Below are 22051 nucleotides of genomic sequence, written 5' to 3'. Positions count from 1 at the left end.
TCATCAATCTATCCAGCACTAATTTTATGTGATAATAAAAATTTATGTTTTACTGTGTGACGGGAAAGTGAGAAAAACTAATCACATCTTGCAAAAAAAAGCAAGCAGGCTCCCCAGGGAAATCGTCTCCACTGTCTGTGTCTGCTGTAACAAGCTATCCAGACATGCATAATCAAACACAGATCTCAGAAGACGGGGAGCCAAGGTGATAACTGCCATCGCTGCCAACCTGCAGGGCTGTGTGGGAGGAGACTGAGGACAACATAAGCGCTGCGATGCAATCTGACAAGACCAACTTCACCTTTAACTCCACTGAAAGTCCTCCCACCTTCTATCACCCAATCAGATGTTATGAGGTTCCCATTTTCTCCGTCTGTTACTGTACGTGAACACACAGCAGTTCAGTGAGTTTGTGACGATTGTTTTGTTTTGCTTCGTTAAAAATTGAGCAGCATCCCTACTGTGCTCAATTTCCCCTGAGGTGTTTTCTACTCTGTTCTCGGCAACTCCCTGCTCCCTTGCAGAAATTACATAATTCTTTATATATGCACACACTGTGTATATAAACAATCAACCACATGCATATTCATACGGCAAGATATTGTGGCAAGGGAGATAATTGCTAGACACAAACAGAGTTCTAGGGAAGTTTTGCTAAGTGTGTGTGTGCCCTTAAGGAGACACAAGGAGGAAGATTATTATTTTCTGCTTTTCTATTTTCATCATTATATCTTCCTATCTGTTCCTGTCTGCTCTATTATTTCTCCCATTCCCCTCTCTTCTTCTCTTCTTCTCTGTTTCTTGTGATGTAATCCATCAGCGGTCTCTGTGTGCAGCTTTATTGTTGCGTTCAAGGTCACATATTCACTGTTAACTCTGTGTATGTGTTCGTACCGCATGCCTTTGTCCTTTATGCCTATAGCATGCATAATTGAATGTATGGGCTGAAATTGAGTTTCCAGGCCTTTGTTATAGCTGCAGCTCATTTCCTCCCTCTGAAGGCGAACGCTCGTTGCCAGTATATATCGCACATATATCTCCCAAGGGTAGTCAGAAAAGGACATAGACTTATAGTGATATACTGATGCAATTTAGTCTGCTACAGTTATTTTACTGCCATTAGTGCCATTACTTGGTACTGGGTTTTTCCTGCATAGGGGATTAGAAGGTGCCCCGCCTTGCTTCAAATCCTTTGATGTATTTCCTAAAAACCGAGATAAATATTTCAACAGCAGTGCGGTGAAAATGATGGATGATATGCTATCTAATTAGCAATGACCTACGAGGCATAACTCATCTTTAAAAGATGCGGTACATTTGTCTGACAGGACAGGTGCTGCTCAAAGATTTTTTTTTGTTTAACTGTATATGTATAATTCATAATTATCGTATATTCATCATATTAATTGTAAAAAAATAAACAGAGTATGCTGAAATAAAACAAATTTACACTTCAAAAAATACAGGACAAATACCAGGAAGATATAAAGTGAAGTATCCTGCACAAAATAGAACATACTGCTGTTTCCTCTCTGGCTGTCTTAACTGTCATCGAGTCACTCCCACCGTGGTCGCTGGCCATCGATCTCCTCCAGTCTCAAGGGAGAGCTGGTGGGTAGGGGTCATGTGACCTGGGGGCTCTGGGAATTTCAGATCTGCCACTCACTGCAATGGCAGCAGTTCAGAGGTCCCACTGTTGAAACCAGAGACTTCTGGAAGAAATATAAAACGTGTATGAAGTTATGTTTATGCTTCTATGGTGATATTGACATAAAGTGTGTAGAGAGATACATTTTTAATCACACAGTATGGACATAAAGAAGTGCTGAACAGGGATGAAATTTGCTCTTCTTATTTGCTTTTTTGCTGCTTTAAGTCCAGATTCATTCGTCTATGTCTCAGTGTGAGAGCAGAAGACTATTGGAAGTGACCAGGGCGGTGCACAACATACAGATATAGTTTCCCTTTGAACTCTATCAACATTTGATGAGAACTTGACACAGTACTTCTATGTGCTGTATATAAGATACGCTACTTCTATTGACCTTTTATACGATTCTCTTTTATCTCTCTGGAAGAGCTTTTCACTCATCTTCTACTGAACGCTCACATGCACGTTTGTTTGCACGACGTGTCGTGTGTATCAGTTTATTTATATCAGTTTATTGACCAGGTGGAGAGCGGTGGAGAGGAAATGTCTTCCCTCACTTCTCCACCACAGTGGGGTTCAGTACACAGTGTTCCAGCCCTGGCCAGAATCAAGCCTAAAAATAACCAAGAGCGGAAAATACACCTACCTCACCCTCTCCGTGCCTCTCCTCTCCTCCTCTGTCATTCTTCTTGCCTGAAATGACAAACAATTTACAGAAAGACTTCAGAGCCATAACAAGGGGGGGGGGGGGGAAACAGAGCATTTTACACAATGAGCAGCCTGGTTTGGAGGAAGCTTGTCTGTCTGTCTGTTGATGCTGGCGTACTTTCTAGAAAAGGGGCACAATGAATAAACTGTGCAGAATGTGTCACTTCAAATGCATAATATGTCATTTTCCTCCACTAGGGTCTCTCAATCAAAACAGTAACAAAAGATGTAGTTTGGTAGCGTGGGATCATAGGAGTTGTTGTCTTTACCACCATTACTATCATTGCTGTCAGCTTCTCCTGGTTAGGATTCCTTCATTGTTTGTCGTTCAATAGGTTTTTAACTGGAGCCGAATTATCCGCAGAGGCCTCCTCCTCTCCAGAACAAACGGAGCCGGTGATTAAAACCGGTAAAAACACTGCTTCACACAAAGCTGTTTCAGGCCAGAAATCAGTGTTTCCCTGGTGGACACAGGGCAGAGGAGCTGAGAGCTCATCGCTAACATTTGCTCAGTTTGTGTCTCGTTGTCTAGTTTAAGATTCAGAAATCCACAAAGAGGATATGTCGCCATTAAAGGCGATCAAAGGAAGTTTTACCTTGATTAAAATGACATATTTAAGTTCACAACTCTTACTATATTTAACATCTAGCCATTTTTAGATATTACGTGTTACATATTATGCATTTAACTAACTACACCACAACAATACTTTGGCACTAAAAATGTTGTAGATTCAAGAGTGTAATTGCATAGTTGTTTAAGCAGGCAAAACATTCCTTCGAAACATGTCTACTGTGATAGGAACCCTAAACCCGTGTGGATTTGTTCCCTCCCTCTCTGCCTATTCATCCGTCCAGCACACTTCCTTCTATCCTCCTGTGGATCTTGGATCAAAGCCCCACTCCTCTTTTGTGTTCATATGCACTCTCGGGGCCCGGATCAATTGATTGCGTCTGGAAGGTATTGAGTTAGTCCAGCGCTGCAGGTGTCCTACCCTCTCCCTTATCTTCACCGCAAGCTTTTCATGTGGGCAACAGCACAGAATAATTCTATTAACAGTGGCTGGGCAGATTACCAATTTCACTAGATTAGCCAGGGGTAAATCCTCACTTTAAAGGATCAGTGGTTGAGAGATAGGGATGTGGATGGAGAGGTGGAGAAATGCCACCATAGAGTATAGTGTGCTGACCTTTGGAGACAAACGTATAGGGTACAAAGCACTTTTCCTCTTCCTCACACACTCACTCACAAGTTTGTGTTGTGTAAGCTGCTTTGTAATGCCAAAGCCCCTTATCTCTATGCCTATACAATTAGGCTGGTGAAACAAAGCCCATAGTAATTAATCATAATATCCCTGACAATACAGTGTGTCAGTGTGTCACCTCTGCTCCTGCTGCGTCACACAGCTCTCCCTGAGAGGACTTAAACTGTCTGGAGACACTTCCCAGTGCCTGAGTCATACCAAAGGTAAATGGAACACTCACCCACACATTCATACAGAGTCAGAGGCTAGTATACAAGGTATACTGCTCATCAGGAGAGATAGACATTCACACACACCGTCGGTCATGCCATCAGGAGCAATTTAGGATTGGGACACTTCAACATGTTGACCTCAGGGGCCTGGGATCGAACCACCGACTCTCCGACTGATGGACGACCGCTCTACTCCCTTCTAGTGGCATTACGCAAATAAAACACTCTTAATTAAGTACTCCTACAGGTCTCTTTGTATGTTTTTCTCCCTCTGTTTTGGCTCTCATCATAGGAGAGTGTGAAGAAACTTATATTTTACGCTAGCAGGTGTAAATGTAAGGTGTCTTCACAGCTTTCCTCCTGATTGGTTGGGTTCATGTAACATACCGTGAGGCCTCAGAGTGTCTCTGTGTTTCAGCCACTGCAGCATATTGGCTCCTGCTTTCTTAAAACCGCTTTTAGATTAATGTTTGTATCAGTCAGTGTGTGTGTGCGTGCATGTGTGTGTGCTTGCATGCGCATGAAAGTCAACTCCACGGATTATAGTCACAGAAAACACTGTCTCTGTCTTGTGTAAGTCTGGGTAAGCCTGCCTGACACACACACACACACACACACACACACACACACACACACACACACACACACACACACACACACACACACACACACACACACACACACAAACACACTTATCCCTCCAACTATACACCATCTTAACGGCCTTCTTCACCTCTGAACTGAGATCAGTGTCAAGTCAGTCTGCTTAGCTCCACATTGCAGCACCAGCAGTCATTCAAGCTGGTCTGAGATCAGCATTAAACGCAGGCGGCGATGGACGAGTGGGTTTGTGGCTCCTGAGGGTGCGAGGAGTGCTGATGGATGGAGGGAGAAGAACTACGAACGCCATTACGCCCGTGATTCACATATTGTAGGCTGAGGGGAGGAAAAGAGAAGCCCGATGGTTACACTCAGAGTTAATCCTGCTAAGTAAATGTGTGTGTCACAGAACTGAAGCACAGAAGATGAAAATACACACAGCAGATTTCATGTGTTTTGCATGTAAGCAAATGGTTTTTTTTGTAATTCCGTTGACAGCAGAGTGGGTAGTATGTGGGCTGGGAGATTGAAAGTTTGACTGTGGGATGAGTCGGAGGTGGATGTGAAGTGGGAATGAATGCTCTGAGGTCAATACCAAAACAATTGCTAATATACTCAGCAATGGCAGATAGAAAAGCTGATTTTTAAACACTCTTTCAGGAAATAATAAAAGTGATTTTAACACTGTTTTCGTCCCCTCTGTCTGTTTTAAAGCGCTCGCGACTGAGGATGAACTGATTAGTATTTGGTGGGAAAAGGTCAAGGTCACTGTGACCTCACAAAACATGTTTTAGGCCATCATTTAAGAATTCATAAGTTAATTATGACAATTTCATATAAAGGTCTAATAAGATCAAATGGATATAGACTGCAATTTGACTGGTTGGTGGAGGCACATCATTCTAGTTAAATCTAGTCCCAAGAGGCCCAGAAATGTCATGTAATGGTGTTGCCCAAAAAACCTTTTGTTAGAACAAAAGTGTTTTGGTTTCAACATAACATAACATAATATAAAATAACAGCATGTTTGAATTTGTATCCACCTCAGACACACAGGGAGACGTGCTGTAGTGACTATTAGGGTTGGATTGGGATTATCATAACGGAAATAATCACTATGGATGAAATACTGACGATACCAATGCTTATATTATCTGATGTATCTATTCATCCTAATGCAGTACAGCCATTTGCGTGGACAGTCGAAACCCCTGCTGTTTCTTAGTCTTCTCAGGAAACAAATTCCCCTTGTTCAACCGATGGCCATCAGATTGTTTGGCAACTGTGACGTAGCCGGCAGAGTTAGAGACAAAAACCACACGAATACAATGGCGGCAGAGCACATGAACAAGCAGGCAACACTTGACAATGAGCGAAGCAGACAGATTGTGTGAGAACGAAAAAGAAAGAAAGAATGAGAAATTTGGCAGGGAAACAATGGCGGGGAAACAATACAGTTTGGTACAGTAGTGAGAGTCAGAGAGGGAGTCAGCTTGTCACGGATGTGCAGGCTTTCGCGTTTCCCTACAGATCTGCGCCTGCGTCCAAATGTAAATGTCACTGTCGCTGATGTGGGAGCCCCATCAGGTGTCGTGTCAGAAATGTCACGATGATTGACACTTCCGGACGAGGCGGATCCCAGTGCGGCGGGAGACGATGATACAATCGGCATAAACCCAACAGATTGAAAAGAGCCGACGGCTGCAGAACTCACCAGATCATATCGTGACATTTTTTGTGTGGGTGTGAGTGTGGGAGTGCGTATGCATGTGAGTCTTTTTGTGTGTTGTCTGCACTTGTTTGTGTGACCATACAAGTGAGGCTAGTCAAACTCACTTTGAGGTTGATTGATGATCATTTACATGCACATGTCTCTCGCTTCCTGCCTTTCATTCCTCCCTTTATCTCTCCACTATTTGTCAGATAACTTGCACGAAACACCAGACAGAATGAGGATATCATACGTTGAGTCAGATTTGTTGGTTGAATTCAATTTATGCATTTGCAATGTGTCATAAATCATATAACTGTCTCCTTTCTTCTCTCAGTGTGCTGTTTTGTGGTTCACAAACGGTGCCATGAGTTCGTCACCTTCTCCTGTCCTGGAGCAGACAAGGGCCCTGACACAGACGTAAGTTTAGCTTTTCTTTCTAAATACAAAGATACCCGAGTGCATACATTTGCACACAAAGACACACAGTAACACTTGTTGCCTTGGTATTACATGAAAATAAATCCTTTTGAAAGGGCAAAATATGTTTCCAAATAGGAGGGTTCAATGCTCTGTGGCTTTTATCCACCGTATTATAAAAGTAGTTTCAGTTACACAGATTGTTTTGACAAGAAACAGAAGTGCAGAGTTTAAATATCTTGTGAAAGGTGCACATCTGAGTCACAGGAAGCTGGAACTCAATTTTTCAGCAGAAACTGAAACTCTTCTGCCCTCATCATACAGTATGTGTAGACGCTGCGAGATCAACACACTTCCAATAAAGGCTGAAGACAGCAGATGTTCTTTAAAGTCTTAAATGGAAGCAATTGTGAAACTGAACAGTATTGGTTAAGGACTACAATAATAGTGCTGACAAATAAAAAAAACTATGAGAGTTAGACCAGAACATTAATTAGTACAGAAACAAAGAGACTGGATTCACACATATTAGCAGTTACTACTAGCAACAGAATGTCAAAACTCAAAATCCTGAGAGATTATGACTATTTCTTTTCTTTTATTGGAGGATTCATATTCATTTTTCTCACTTTAGACTTGTGGATCCTCTTGTCTACAGTCTTTATTACTGTTATAATAACTCCACTGTCCATGTCACGAACCACGGAACAAAAAAACCAAAGGATCCAAAATACACGACTCAAACAGCGACATTCAAACAAAAAGATCTTTTAATCCAAAATCCCATTAACAAGAAGCATACACTTGATTAACTTTACAAGACAAGGGGAGACAGGACTATTTGTACATGAGGTAAGGGGACACAGGTGACAACAATCAGGGGCGGGGCAGACGATCACAGAAGGAAAACACACAAAGGCAGGAAGTAAAGTGACCTGGAACGAGAGGGAAAGGTGAGTTTCAAAACAAAACAGGAAGTGCAAGATGACACTAGACAAGAGTGATGGTAACTTAACATAACGTGACCTGAGAGATATTACACACTGAACATGAACTAAACTATAACATAAATACATGATATAACATTAAATAATCTGAAGGGACATGACAGTCCACCTGAGAAGGATGTAGACAATCATGCGTCTCTTTTGATATAAACCTATTAACCTCCATCAACAGTTCTAATCACACATTTTATATTTCAATTCTACTTGATGTAGATCTTGTTCCTTCCTTTTTATATTATTTCCAGTGAGGTTGACTCATAGTGGCTTAATGTTACAGTTGATGACAAACCAAGTGTATGGAAGCAAATAATGTCCATAAGGATGTAAATCTTATAAACTGAAAACCTAATTGTGACTTATTCACTTTTAAATACATAATTTCTAAATTTAAACACCACCGTTTTTAGTCAATCTCTTTTTCCACCATCTCCTTGAAACTCACTTTGAAATGTCACTGTACTTTTTATTGAGACCGGTCGTCCCGTTACTCTTTTCAGATTTGAAGTTGGCACACAGACATCACACTTAAAAGACGATTTAATTTGGTGCTCATCTCTCCACCATCTTTACAGAGAGATCCATACAGACTGACCAGTTAAAACACTTGAAAGACCAGCGTATCAATAATATATTATGAGAGGGAGTATTGCAATACATCATCATATTGATTTTTATTTTGTGTCAGCCTGTAAAATTAAACTCTACCTGCAGTATATTTCCCATGAAGCTCTTCTCTGTTGCTGCATCAGCAACCGTTTGCTTCCACACATCAGGTGTGATAACATTGTCCCTCATTAACCTCGTCTCTTTCCCCCCAAAGCTTATCTGATGCAGGGTGTTGGTGTTTTATCAGTGTTGGAGTCTGACCTCTTTGGCCCCTCGGGGTGCAGTATCTCTGTTTGGAGTGTGTGTGTGTCTCCTCTCTTCCCTCCAGCCAGGAATGGGATCTGTCCTTGGTTAGATAAGAGTGGAGGTCAAGCACAGCCGCAGCATACACTGATGTGTGTGTACTTACATGCAACAAGCCAATAACACATGCACGTACAGTTTCTACATACATACAGATGATAAGCCTGTGGGGGAATGAGTACATTGACTCAAGTGCTGTACTTAAGTACAATTTTGAGGTACTTTTTTACATTTTGGATTTAACTTTTGTATTTTCTTTATTCCAGTACATGTATTTGACTACCTTTAGGGAGTGTGTCTACATAATGTTTTTCTTCTAACAAGGCGCTGGGGTGCGCTTTTATTATTTTATCTTTCTATGACAACAATATCTTGGCCACATATCACTGTTCTAACCAACGTTGTATGATAAACTAGCATTTCCCCTTTGGTTTTTATTCTCTATTCGGGCTACTATCTATTTGTTTGACATTGTTTTTTCACCATGAGCACCAACCGGAGGTATCTTATCTACAAAATATAAATCAACTAATAAATGTTGATATAATTTTAAATGCTAGGCTACCTGGAAGTACATAAAGTAACTAAGATTAGCTCCACCTTTACCAGCTACAACACTAAAGTAATGAACACATTAATACATTGCTAATTCAAAAATCACATATGTTTTAATGTAAAATAATGATTCATTATTCATTTACTCATTTTGAAATGAGCCTTCTGCATAATGAGAACTTTTACTTTTAGTACTTTAAGTACATTTTGATGCTAAAGCGTTTGTACTTTGACCTAAGTAAGAGTTTGAATGCAAGACTTCTACTTGTAACAGAGTATTGTTTTGTACCCTGTGGTATTGCTTCTACTACTTGAGTAAAAGTACTTCTTCCCCCGTCAGTGGTACTTTCTTTATCTCCACCGTACGACAGCGAACACACAGATAAAACAATCCAGTGTTCTCGTGTTTCAGCTTCACCAGACTGAAAGACCTGCTAATGAATGTTCCCTTTGCTGAGCCAATTAAGATGCACACCCACACCAATATCCTCTCATGTTTACACAAGCAAGAACATTACAATGTTTTTCACATTTCATTAACTGCAATTACGATACTCTGTTCGCCGCCTCCTCGCAGGTTCTCCTCATTAAATAACATCAGAAGTCCTTTAAGTGTTTAAAAAAGAGGTCAATGCAGTTTAGTGAATCTGTTGCATCCAAGACAATCAAGAGTGCACTTTGGTTTTACGCCTTGTGTTTTATCAGCTACAGATCCAAGCAGTCGCTCTGTCTTGGCCTCTCTTCATCTTGTTTTCTTCGCCTTCCGATAGCCATTATTCATTTTCACTCCTGAGTTGCCTTCTTGTCATTCAACCACGCGTCTCCTTTAGCTATGTCTGTCCATCTTCCTGCCTAACTTTCTCTCTGTCTACCTCTCTTTTGTCTTTGTCTCTCTTATACACACAAGCACACGCACAGAGCTGCATTCAAGAGCCCATTGTGATGTTTGGTCTGCCTGTTTTTGTGCCCATTATCTAGCGACTGGCTTTGGCACGGAGCGGATAGAGAGCCCTTTGGGGACCTACCTCTTTGAATTACAAATGATGATATGGGACTCGCTCATACACAAACAAAGCACTTATTTTCCTTTAATTTTGACAGTTTTTGACCTTTTTCTCATTTAAAACAGTTTCCATGCAGATTAGTCGAGTTAAAAAAGAACAAACAGTCAACTTGAGCAACTTTCATCGGTCTGTTGGTTTGTTTTTGTGTGGCTTTGGTTAGTTCTGAATTACCGTCACACAATAACAGAAAATAGTAGACCAGCAACTCCCTTGTTCTGCAAGGTAAAATTACTGTTTTTGTCAATGGAGTCTGGTGGTTTTGGCGAGATCATAGATGATATAACAGCTTCAGTTCCTCGTTGGAAAGGGCTGTCTGGCACCAAGCTAATGCTGCGAAGGTATTCTAAATATAGCATACATACATTTAAACGGATATAGATTATTTATTCCGGTCGCTTGGGGCTCGGACACACACAGAGAGACACACACACACACACACACTCTGCCCCTTTGCACTGTGGGTTGTGAGTAACCCTTGTGTCAGCCGTGGCGAGTGAATGGCGTCATCTGTCCAGCAGCTGCTTTGATGCACTCGCTGAAGAGAGAGATATGTTTGCATTAGCATTTGAGTGAAAAGTGCTCTCTCTCTCTCTTCTCTTTTGTTTTTCATTCAGCACATTGTGAGGCGTAGGTGGTAAATAGTGCTGTATTATCAGTCAAGGATCACTCTGGAACCGGTGAATGAAGGTGACTCACCCATAGAGAAACAATATGGGTTCCACAACCAGAGTACACAGATGTGCATAATAGGCCTCGATATTTGACGAGATCAAACCCTTTTAAAATCTTTTTTTTTTTACCCTTTTTTGTAATATTACTTATTTTTCAGTGACAGATTTGGTCAGTGTGACCGGGGAGATTATGCTTTACATGGGTATATTGCTATTGGCAGATCCTCTTTTCAACCATCTGTCTTTTTGCCCTGTTCATTAACAAATCTGCTGCAGAGCGTTTGCATGTGTTTCATGTATTTTAGATGCTCCATATGTTTGATTCATCACGTGTCTTTGCCTTACTGGAACATTTTTGTCCATTTCATTGTGGGATTTGGAAATTGATGTGCTAGTGATTCTTCTTTTTCATATTTGTATATGTTTCAAGCTAAATATAAATTTGACCCAAGGCTGATTTAACCATGCGCACCATATTAAAGTCTCTTTAGTGTTTTATTAACTATTTAGCTCATGTGCCTGTCAAAGCAACCAACCACTCATATGTGAAGTAAAGACAGCAACCAACATGGTTTTGAAAAGGTTCCATTATCAACCCCAGTGATTATTCATTAATCTGCCGATTATTTCCTCAATTAATCGTTTAATCTATAAAATGTCCAGAAATACAGAAAGATCACATGTTTTTTGTCACAATCTTAAAGCCCAATGTGACTACTTACTTGCTGTTTTGTCGACCAACCCTCCAAAACCCATTTTGCCTGAAAGATTACTTAATTAATCGATTGTCAAAATAGTTCAAAATAATTCATTTTCTGTGGATCGACTCATCAATTTCAACTCATTGATTCCGCTCTTGTAAAAAGTTGGTTTCGAAATTACGTAAACGTCTTTTCAAGGTAGTTTGCTACACTGAAAAGCAAACTGGAATGTTAAGGAGTATGGTCAAATGCAACAGTAATAAGTAATAAAGTGGTTAAAGTCATGTAAAGAATATTCTCTGATTTGATGGACCACAGCTTTGTAACTGCAAATTACAAGCTTGTCTTGTGGAATTCAAGCGATACAAACTAAACCAAGGTGGTGAGAAGTAAAACTCTTATACTGAAATAAAGATACCTGAGGAAATAAATTGTCTTTGGCGCTTTATTCTTCGCAAAGAAGGTTCCCTCGTCATACAGAGTGCAAGCAGTCTGGGTGAGGAAGAAGAACACATGTATCGCTGTGTTCATGTGTTTTAAAGACGAGGAAATGGGTTAGGGTCGGAAGAGTCGTAAAGCTTATCAGCACATGATATAGACCAAACCCTGCGCACAAAGCGGTTGCGTGCCATAAAATATAAGACACTGATTTAATGCTACTGATCTCTACTTCCCCAAAAGAGAGACTTAAAAGATCTCCTGTGCGACCATCGCTGCTGTGTACAGAAGTGCAGTAACAAGTCTAGCTTCTCAATCTAAAGTGTGTATTTTACTTTCTTATTAATTCTTCCCCGGACAAAATTGAACTGAGAACCAAACTGTGAGACTCTTACGAACCACCCATGAAGTATGCATCTACATAAACTACTACAGGCACCCTCCACCCTCTGTCCCCCATTACTGCAGTCATCACACTCAGGCCTGTTGACTCTGCTGAAACCTACTCTGTTAACATAATTGGTGTGATGAGCAGAGCGAGAGGCATCGTTAGTCCTGTGCAAAATGAGGATATCTGTGAGAAAAGGAGAAGGGAGAAGAAAGTGAGCAGGGGTTTTGCCAGAAGTAGATTGGATGGATGGATGGATGGATGGATAGATGGATGGATAGATGGATGGATGGATGGATGGATGGATGGATGGATGGATAGATGGATGGATAGATGGATGGATGGATGGATGGATGGATGGATGGATGGATGGATGGATGGATAGATAGATAGATAGATAGATAGATAGATAGATAGATAGATAGATAGATAGATACTTTATTCATCCTGAGGGAAATTTAGGCATCCAGTAGCTTAAAAGACATTATACATTATATCATTTTTAACATTACACACACAATACACCCCCCCTCCATTAAAAAGTAAGTACAAATAAATTATTGTTTTTGAGCAGCTGCATAGTTTAACCCACAGCTGAGAAAACAAAGCTTTGTTTCTTCGATATGACATTTTCTTACACATACACACATACATGTAGTTCCTACAGTAGGTGGTAATTACTGACACATTTGTTTGAATTTCTAATCCGCTGTCAAATAAGAAATCATCCCCTCACATTATGAATCTATGGCCTAAAATAAAGAATATACAGATATTTTGCTTCTACTATAAACATAATGTTGTCTTATAAAGATCCTTCATCCTTCCCGATTGTTGGAGGATAACAAAACTTAGATTGGTGAATTTAGACAACAATGTCATGATGTTTGTCACTTTATATATAAAACAAACTTCATGGCTCATTGGGGAGTTTTATTTCTATCGACCCAGAAGGCATAATTCAGGAATAAACTGCCTGCAATAAAACAACCAGCTCAACTGTTTCCAGTTCAGTAGTTAACTATCAGCTGTGTCCAAATGAGGTCATCTGTAATCCAGCTGCAGTTTGTCAGTGAGATTAGCGGAGGCGCATTTCAGGTCTGAGAAACTGTGACTGTCTGTGTTCAGAAAATGACATTAGGAGGAGAGCACAGTGGTTCTCCCATAATTATAAGTGCTTGTGCATGAGCTAAAACTTTGTGTGTGTGTGTGTGTGTGTGTGTGTGTGTGTGTGTGTGTTAGCGGTGGAAATGGTGACTTCAGCTAATTGGCCAGCAGCACATGGCTGTGTGGTATGATGGCTGTAGGGACAGGTGGGGTGGACACAATTTCACAACATCTACCCATAAAACCCTCCTCTTTGTAGATCGGCAAAAAGATTTATGCGTCTTTGCAAAAGTATAATAACCGATGTACCATACATATACACTTCTATGATTAAACATACACAAGAACACACCGATAGATATGTACATCTGATTGAAAATTGAGTATGGGATACTATTACTGGCACCTAATGATAGTTGATTTAGAATTTTTCACAAAGCTGAAAAGTTGACCTTTTGGAGATACATAGTTTTCATACGACAGCAACATATTTGAATCAGTTCTTTCTTGTGTTTCACATCATAGTGAATATAGTTTTGTATAGTTTGTGTAAGGTCACTGCATTTAATTCTGACTAATGGACACCTTAACGCTGAATATTAAATGTGTCTTGATGACATAAATATGAGCACACAATCAGTCTCTGCGTTTCTGAAAACCCAGAGGAGCTCATATTGTTGATGTTCCACTAATTTGTGCAGAAAAACAAAGATGGCTGGCTGTTTTTTCCTGCCTGATGAACAGTACCTGTCAGCAACCTGCCAACTGCCAACCTGTTTAGAAAGAGAGAGTGAGAGGAGAGAGAGTCGGAGCATCACACTGAGTCAGATGAAAAGAGTTAAGTTGCTGCATTTTGTTTGCATCACTTTGACACATTGACTGGTGTTGTGCTGAAATTTGGCAAATCCCTTGTTTCTCCCTTCTCCTGGTGCTGAAGGCTTCTTTGTTTCTTCATACCTTCAAAGGTGGCAGCCTCTGTCCTGATGCAGTTAATGGGCATCAGTGCAGTCTGGAGGACATTTTTCCTCTTATTCTTCTTATTTGGTCACCTCCAATTTGTCTTTGCTCGACCAAAAAACTTCACTTCACTCTCAAACTCAAGTTCCTGTGCTCAGATATTCCAGGCCTGTGATTTAGCATTAGCCTCACCTGGTAGCATACATTTCAGCTGCGTCTCGCGCCATTAGCCCGCAAGTCTCGAGCCATTACCCTCCCAGCAGCTCGGCTCTAACCTGCAGCAACAGCTGGGAGGGCTAGCCAACAACACGTCTGCTACAGCGGCTTACACAACGTCAAATCTCTCCACATGTTAATGCTGATGTGCACAGAGAGCAGATTACAGTTTAGAGTCCATCTTGGCGCACGTCAACACGTCCTGCAGAGTGCAGCCACGGGAGCAGGCAGGTGCGATGAATTAACTTGATAACTACGTATAATATGTAAAGTCGAGAGAGGTCAGCACAAAAGACAAACGTTTGTCTTTGTGTCATTAACCCAGAGGAACAGGTCGGCCTTTAGATTGCAGACGTTATGATTATGTAAGGCTGTGAACATGAGGCTGCTCTTCAGTCACAAATTATAATCTGTCCGACTGTTAAGTAGTTAGCAACATTACTTTAAGCGTAGCAGATGTCCCACACTGATGCAGCCTCTGGTCATTTCATAGCGTAAGTGTAATATTTCTTTTTCTTTTTTTTACTGTACTACTGTTGGTTTGACTGCTGCTTAAAAGAGGATTTTGTTTGTACTATCAGGCTCAGAGCAGATTTAGTTTTACGATCTAAACAGTGTGTGAGTGTTAACTGTGGTGCTAGTGCTCAAGTTTTCTAGCCACGTATTGTACCGCAGTGACAAGCTCTTAGTAAAGAAATCAGTTCCTGATCATATGAAGTTTGATAAAGATTGTACCGCATGTGTAGCTGTCTTTGGATAAAAGCATCTGCCAAATGAAGACACGTAAATGCAGCAGATTATCACATTATTAGTGATAATATTATTCAAGTCTCATTTTTATGTGAAGTTTAGCTAACAGCTTAGCTTAGCTTATACTAATGCTCTTACCTGCTGTAGAGCACATTCCAGAAGTGAATGATGATGAACTGTGTGTTGATCATTTGTTCATCATTACCCCTGATATTTCATTTGTGTTAATATTTCATATATTTGTTTGAGTATTAAAAGAACTCTTTCAAACATTTGTGGATTTGAACTAAAAACTTGCACAAGGTTTATGAAACTTTCAGCAACGTTTCATCAAAATGATTATTATGCCATAACTGTCATCAAAACAATTAAAAGGCATACAAATATTTTGTGTGTGCCTTATATATTCCATCTGGTTCAAAGTCTAACAAATGTACCCTTCTGTTACCTAGAATAAATGTTATCATTTGTGATGCAATATTGGTTATTCTGAAGCGGGTATATATTCACAACATGCAACATTCATAAGATATAAAGTGCATAAAAACTCATACTTTATTTATCAGAAATCAATAAGCCTGAAAGTATGAAATGTCTGAACAGCTGGAAAATATGAGCAATTACATAAGCTGCTGATTTAATCACAGATATCAAATTGCAATCTGCAGTTATTGCTCCCATGCCTGGTTACATAAGCCAGTGTGTTAGTTTGTTAATGAATGTTGGGACTTGTTGGGGGACACTGCTGTCTCAGGGCAGGGGACACTAGCTGGATAGAACAGTTGCAACACACAGTAGGAAACAGTGTAAGATTTATTACAAATAGTGCAAAATGTTTTATACAATATATATCTATAGACACATTTAAGAATAAGATGAGATGGGGTAAGGTGCAATAATAGTGTATGATGGGGATTCTGAGAATGTGAGCGGTGTGAGACACTGAAGACTCCCAGCGGTTAACTGTCCTTTACTGAGAAAATGTATGGTAGTGTTTTTTATTATCACACTGCCTGGCTTTTGTCTGAGAACAACATGTAAACACAAAGGTACTATGCCAAGTGGCACACACCTGCAGGAAACGTGTCAGACTCATCTCCTACAGTAAATACATCTTGTTATTTGTGTTATGTCTGCCCTTTTTTTTTACACCTCATCCAGTGCTTGAGTGTGAGTGCATGGGCTGCACGTATAATACACTTGGTGTCAGGCAAGTCTCTTTTTGGTGCTATTGATAGGGAGTGCAAATGAAAACATCACACGTTGCCTAAATGCTGCACGTCTAGATGCCGGAGTGTGAAGAACACTGTTTGCGTGACTGTCCCCAGGCTGTGCTGCTGCGCAGGGAAGGAAAACTCTGTCGGCTCTCACTCACACTCTGATTCTCATCTCCTCACGTCACCTCTGCTTTTATTATACGTCACCCGGTTCTACTCGTGTCTGAGAATGGCCACCCACCTCACCAAAACACACACAGTGGGGCATGCGTACTGTAGCACTGCCGCTTGCTGACTTCTGCAATTGCCTGCTCTTTTGTTAAAGCACGGCAGCAGGTGGGGCCCGATTTAAAAGGTGTGAGCCAGTGAACCATAAACCAGCAATTCGCCTTTTCTCAGCTGTAGTGCGTTATACTGCTCACCTTAAGGTAGAGCTGCTGGAACCATTAATACACTTTATTATAGCTAAATCTGTTGATAAAGTTGTGAATAATGCTCCTTAATCAATTACCCAGAGCCAAATGAACTGTTTTGTCTGATTAATAATCCAAAAGACAAATATATTTAATATACAGTGATATAAAACAGAGTTTTTGACTTTATGACTTACATTTTAATTAATTATTAAAGTTGTTGATGATTTAATGTCGTGTCAATCAACAAATCAATTAAATCGATACATTTGTTTTACTTTAATTGCTAGAAAATTGTTTCTCTCCGGTTATTCTTTCGCTGATTCATTTAAGTTGACTTTGAAAACAATGTTTCCATATTGTGATTAATGGAGTTGCATGTTATGGCAGTTACCTATTTTATTTGACTTACAAAGACTTAGCCTGTTGTGTTTGCAGACATATATGCGCTCGATATGGACTTTGATATTGTACTGAGCTCAAAGATACACACAATGCATTGTTGGTGAGTAACACTGAATGTAAACAGAAACTTTGTTTGTCTTCATAAATACTCCACAGGATCTGAATTATACTTTACTGTTATACTATACAGGGTTAGGTTATACAGGGACTACACTGGATTTTGTGTGTTTTGTTCCTCCATTTGCTTTGAGAAGAGTTTGATTACACGCTCGTACTGAAGCTGCTAAATCTCCAAATCTAGTTTTCTCTGTACCAACATACTTCAGTTCAGCTACATGCAACTGTAAATGTGACCCCAAAAGCTGCATAAATCAAGACCAACTGTCTCCTCTGTCTGCTTTCCTGAAGAAATCATGTTTAGTAGTGTGATTATGTAAGAGCGTAGCATGTGTAGAGCATATCTACTGTATATTGCTCCACAGCATGCGCGATGATCTTACTTTTACTTATTACCAGTGAGGCTCATTAAAATCCACTCGCAGGCTGACAAAGACAGAAGCCTTTTGCCTAAATAAACCCCAAAGACCTTGGCAGGAACACGGGGGAAGTGTGAAGCAATTAAGAAGATTTACGAGAGAGTTTCAGTCAGTTCGGACTGCTTCAGTGTTAATAAAGTTAAGAAATTGTGAAAAATTATGAGCAGAGCAAAAAGCGACATAAAGCCGTAGGGCTCATTACAGCCCACACTGCCGGTATGTTTCACACGGGATACTTGGTTTCAAATCTGGTTTAGGTTAAAGATCTAATGGAGAAACACTTCCTCGGCACAGTCGGCCCTCTTATTAGCCTCAGAGGTTTTCCAACCTAGTGTTGCCAATGCGTTTATTATGGATGGTAATTGAGGCCCGATAAGCTGAAAGATAAACACAGATACTATGTCGGCTCAGATAGAATCATTCATTTTGCTTATCAACATGCCCCCGCGTGCTAATTATGTCCAACCTCCTTGTGAAATGTTAATTATTGGGAGTAGGTCATGTGCGGATGAGAATTAATTTTCTTCTTCTAATAAGAGGAAATCGAAATGTGCCGACGTGCCGACATTCTCAGAGAAAGACTGGCTGCAGAAGACAAAGAAAAAGCCAGAAATGTAAGGGTGGGTAAAGACAATGAGTGTGAAGACTTAGCAAAAGAGAAATTGAGACATCAAGCTAGAGGCAGGTAGGGAATAAGAGTGTGGGCGCTGCTCTACCATCAAAGTTTTATTAAATTAAGTGGAATTTAGTGAATCTTCTTCTGGGGGGAAAAGAACAGAGAGCTGCCGCATCTGAGGTCCTGTCTTTAAAAGAAGCCGTAAAAGTAGTCGGTGGAGTGGATAATGAGGATGGAGGAGAGGGTGGACAAAAAAGAGGAAACATTTGAGGAAGTAATGTGAAGTAAGAACTAACTCATAGAGGTCAAGCAAAGATGGGACAAATAGAAGAGACTACAAGGGGGAAATCAACAACATTGTCTCCTCCTGTGAACCCGGAGGAAGGAAAAGTAGAGCAAGGACGGGAGGCTTTCTGGCTGCAGGGAAGATGGAGGAGAAAAGGGGAGGAATCGGCTTCGGAGGAGAGAAGAAGAGGAGGATGTGGTTCGTTTTGTGTGTCGAAAGGCCAATCCCTGCCGGGCTGCGATGAACAAGAGGAGGAACGGTAATCAGGGAAGAACGGAGATGCAACGTAATTGGCTTAGCTTGCGAGACGAGCCTCATGAAGGGACCAATTGGCCTCTGAGTGGCCTTAAAGACTGCACAAACACACACACACACACACACACACACACACACACACACGATACGATGTTTACAGTGCATGATTACCATTATATGCATGTGTGAGTGGTACCCTTGGTGTGTTCTCTAAATTCTGCGTGTGTGCGTGTGTGTGTGCGTTTGTGTGTGTGTGTGTGCGCAACCTGCCCTTCTCTTTGCCAACTGCGTCTGCTCCTTCTTCTCCTATTTGGTTTCTCTTTCTTCTCTTCTTCTCTGGTGCAGAATAATTATTTTCGGACATCTCTTCATAGCTCCTGTCAATCATTTGTGTTTATTTATATTTTGGCACTAAAACAGAGACGTTTCATCAGTTGAGTTAGTCTGTTGTACCGGTAACTAAAAAAAGATCAGAACATTCCAAGTGCCCAGTGTGGAACTGGGCAGTAAGACCAAAAGTCAATATACAACAATATACATCACACCTCAGGAGGAACTGGAGGACACAGCTGGGAAGGACTTACCTTACTTAGCCTGTATGACCTGGAGCTGGACATTTGCAAACTAGATGCATACATTTCTGATTTATCATGCAGCTTCATTTGAATATATTTAGTTGGAAAAGAACGCTTTGTTACATTACTTTAGATTCTTTTTCAAGTTTAGCCAGAACCTTGTAATGAGTTTGTGTTTTGAGGTGCTTCTCTTAGTCAGGTGCTTTCACTTGCACAACAGATAAGCTGCCCCAGAAACGTCAGTCTGAGCCAGTGTTTGTGGCTGCAGTGTTACTAAAGAGAGGAGCAGCTCAGAAAGGTGGACTCTCGGGGAGTTTAGCATCCCTGACATGTTTACGTCTCCCGGGCCGAGACGCCGCGTTATTGTGACCCGCCGTACTACTCACACTAACCTCGTTTGATCTCTTTTAAATTGAACTTTGTGTGTACCTCAAGAGCGTGGTCTGTTTCTTTGGATCGACCTTTTTTGGAAACATTGTCACGTTATCAATCGGAGCATTGGCATTGTTAATTAATAACTGATTAAATCTTGGAACCTAGTCAGTCTGCGCCGCTCCCGCCAGATAAGCGAGTCCACGTACCTGAATGAAAGGTGTTAAACTGCGTAATCTTTATCCAACTCAGACCAACAGAATCTTTTGTCGCAGGAGATGCTTATTTCGTCTTTAATCATTCCAGACACACGAGCACTCGTTGCTGGATGTGATTGCTGAATGAATGGATGCTCAGTTAGTGCAGACAGACTAATGATGGTGCGAGATCCTGCTCCCCGCTGAGGTGAAGTGTAGAAGATGATTAGTCATAAAACTTGCACTCTCAGCAGGTGAAAGAGTTGGAGCGGCCTGTTGGGAAGCGTTTGAGATAAGGAAGCGCACCACAGAGACTAACCTGATTTAAGAACTTAATGGCTGCGCGTGAATAACATCACTGCTGAGCGTAATTTCATAAAGCACAAATTAGGTTTTGACGTTGATGATTAATGTGCATAACAATGCCTCTGACTGCATGGAGATTACAGATAACAGGGGTGGATTCATTATGATCATGTATTTACTTCTTGTTTAAATGCCACTGCAATGACTGTGTCTCTTGTTCTTTGACATTTAACAAATCCCAAATTGATATCAACGTTCATTTTGTTGCCTGACTCGCTAATAAATGAGAAGATTAAATGTGGATTTAGGTTTGATTTACTAATAATGAAAACTGAGTGTGTGCTGCAACAAGCCTATTATGAACAGGACAAGTATCTGTAATTTTAAATGATGTAATCTTGCATCCTTTCTCCCTCCCTCTCTCTTTTCCTTCCCTTTGCCCTCATTTGAAATATTTCTTTCCTGCAACTTTTGCATATTTCTTTCATTGTCGTTCAGTCATCACATATGCAACAGCAAAGACTGACCAGGGACATAAGACTTGCTTTGCAGTCATAAATGCAGTTCTCAATATTAGATGCACACACACACACACACACACACACACACACACACACACACACACACACACACACACACACACACACACACTCTGTACAGTAGTAGCAAATGTGTCCTGTCTTAATGTGTGTGTGTGTGTGTGTGTGTGTGTGTGTGTGTGTGTGTGTGTGTGTGTGTGTGTGTGTGTGTGTGTGTGTGTGTGTAAAAAGCATTTGGTCAGCAGCAGCAAACAGGAGTTTGGAAATAGAAGAGTTTGCATTCTCTCACCAAGCAGAACATTCCTGTCTGTCTAGCACAAGAAAAACAATGTGAGAGGAATTTGAAGCTGCCTGTAACAATATTTTGATATTACTACTAAAATGACGGCATGTGATGTTAAAAGAGTTGCTCAAAGTGATGCACCTGCAGAGAATTGTCCCCAAACTCCGTAGTTAAAACTTTTAGCGTAGAAGAAGAAAAACAGCGACAAGATGTTGCTTCCTGTAGAACTCGTAACTAACCAGTATCGAGATAGAAAGTGTTCATCAGTCAACATAATCAAGTAATTGAATTTATCGGACGAGAGTTTTATAAATAATTTATAGACCTAAAGTACAGTATATCAGGTGTGTGTGTGTGTGTGTGTGTGTGTGTGTGTGTGTGTGTTGGTGCATATGTGTGTGTGTAGGTGTGTGTATGAGCATCTATCCCCTACACTTGTCTTGCGTATATGTGTGTGCGCAGACAGGCTGGTAAACAGTGTGTGTTTGCGGGCAGACAGCAGCCAGGGAGCTGACCTATTCCTCAGACTGGAGGCGGAGGCAGATCGTGATTAATGTCACCACCAGGGAGGGACCACAGGAAGAAGGAGGGGGGGGGGGGATTCATGTAGCAAGTTTTGTGATCCATTTGAATCCAAACACACAAACACGTTTGCGCTTGTGAATGATGATATTCAAAAATGGCTAAGGGGTGTCAATGTAAGTGTCATTGTTTGCTCCTA

The 22051-nt window shown here is 40.8% G+C and overlaps 1 protein-coding gene across 3 annotated transcripts in view; it reads left to right on the top strand.

The window, feature by feature from the left end:
• prkcab (protein kinase C, alpha, b) overlaps positions 1 to 22051 on the top strand; it is an 88115-nt gene that overhangs the window by 22382 nt on the left and 43682 nt on the right. For all 3 annotated transcript variants that reach the window (XM_029436815.1, XM_029436817.1, XM_029436816.1), the window contains one exon: positions 6485 to 6567. In XM_029436815.1, coding sequence (XP_029292675.1) covers positions 6485 to 6567 — 83 coding nt within the window. The remainder of the gene's footprint in view (positions 1 to 6484; positions 6568 to 22051) is intronic.

The sequence above is a fragment of the Cottoperca gobio genome, chromosome 8, assembly GCF_900634415.1.
Source record: "Cottoperca gobio chromosome 8, fCotGob3.1, whole genome shotgun sequence".
In the NCBI taxonomy this organism is placed as follows: domain Eukaryota; kingdom Metazoa; phylum Chordata; class Actinopteri; order Perciformes; family Bovichtidae; genus Cottoperca; species Cottoperca gobio.
This window is presented reverse-complemented; position numbering and strand designations above follow the sequence as displayed.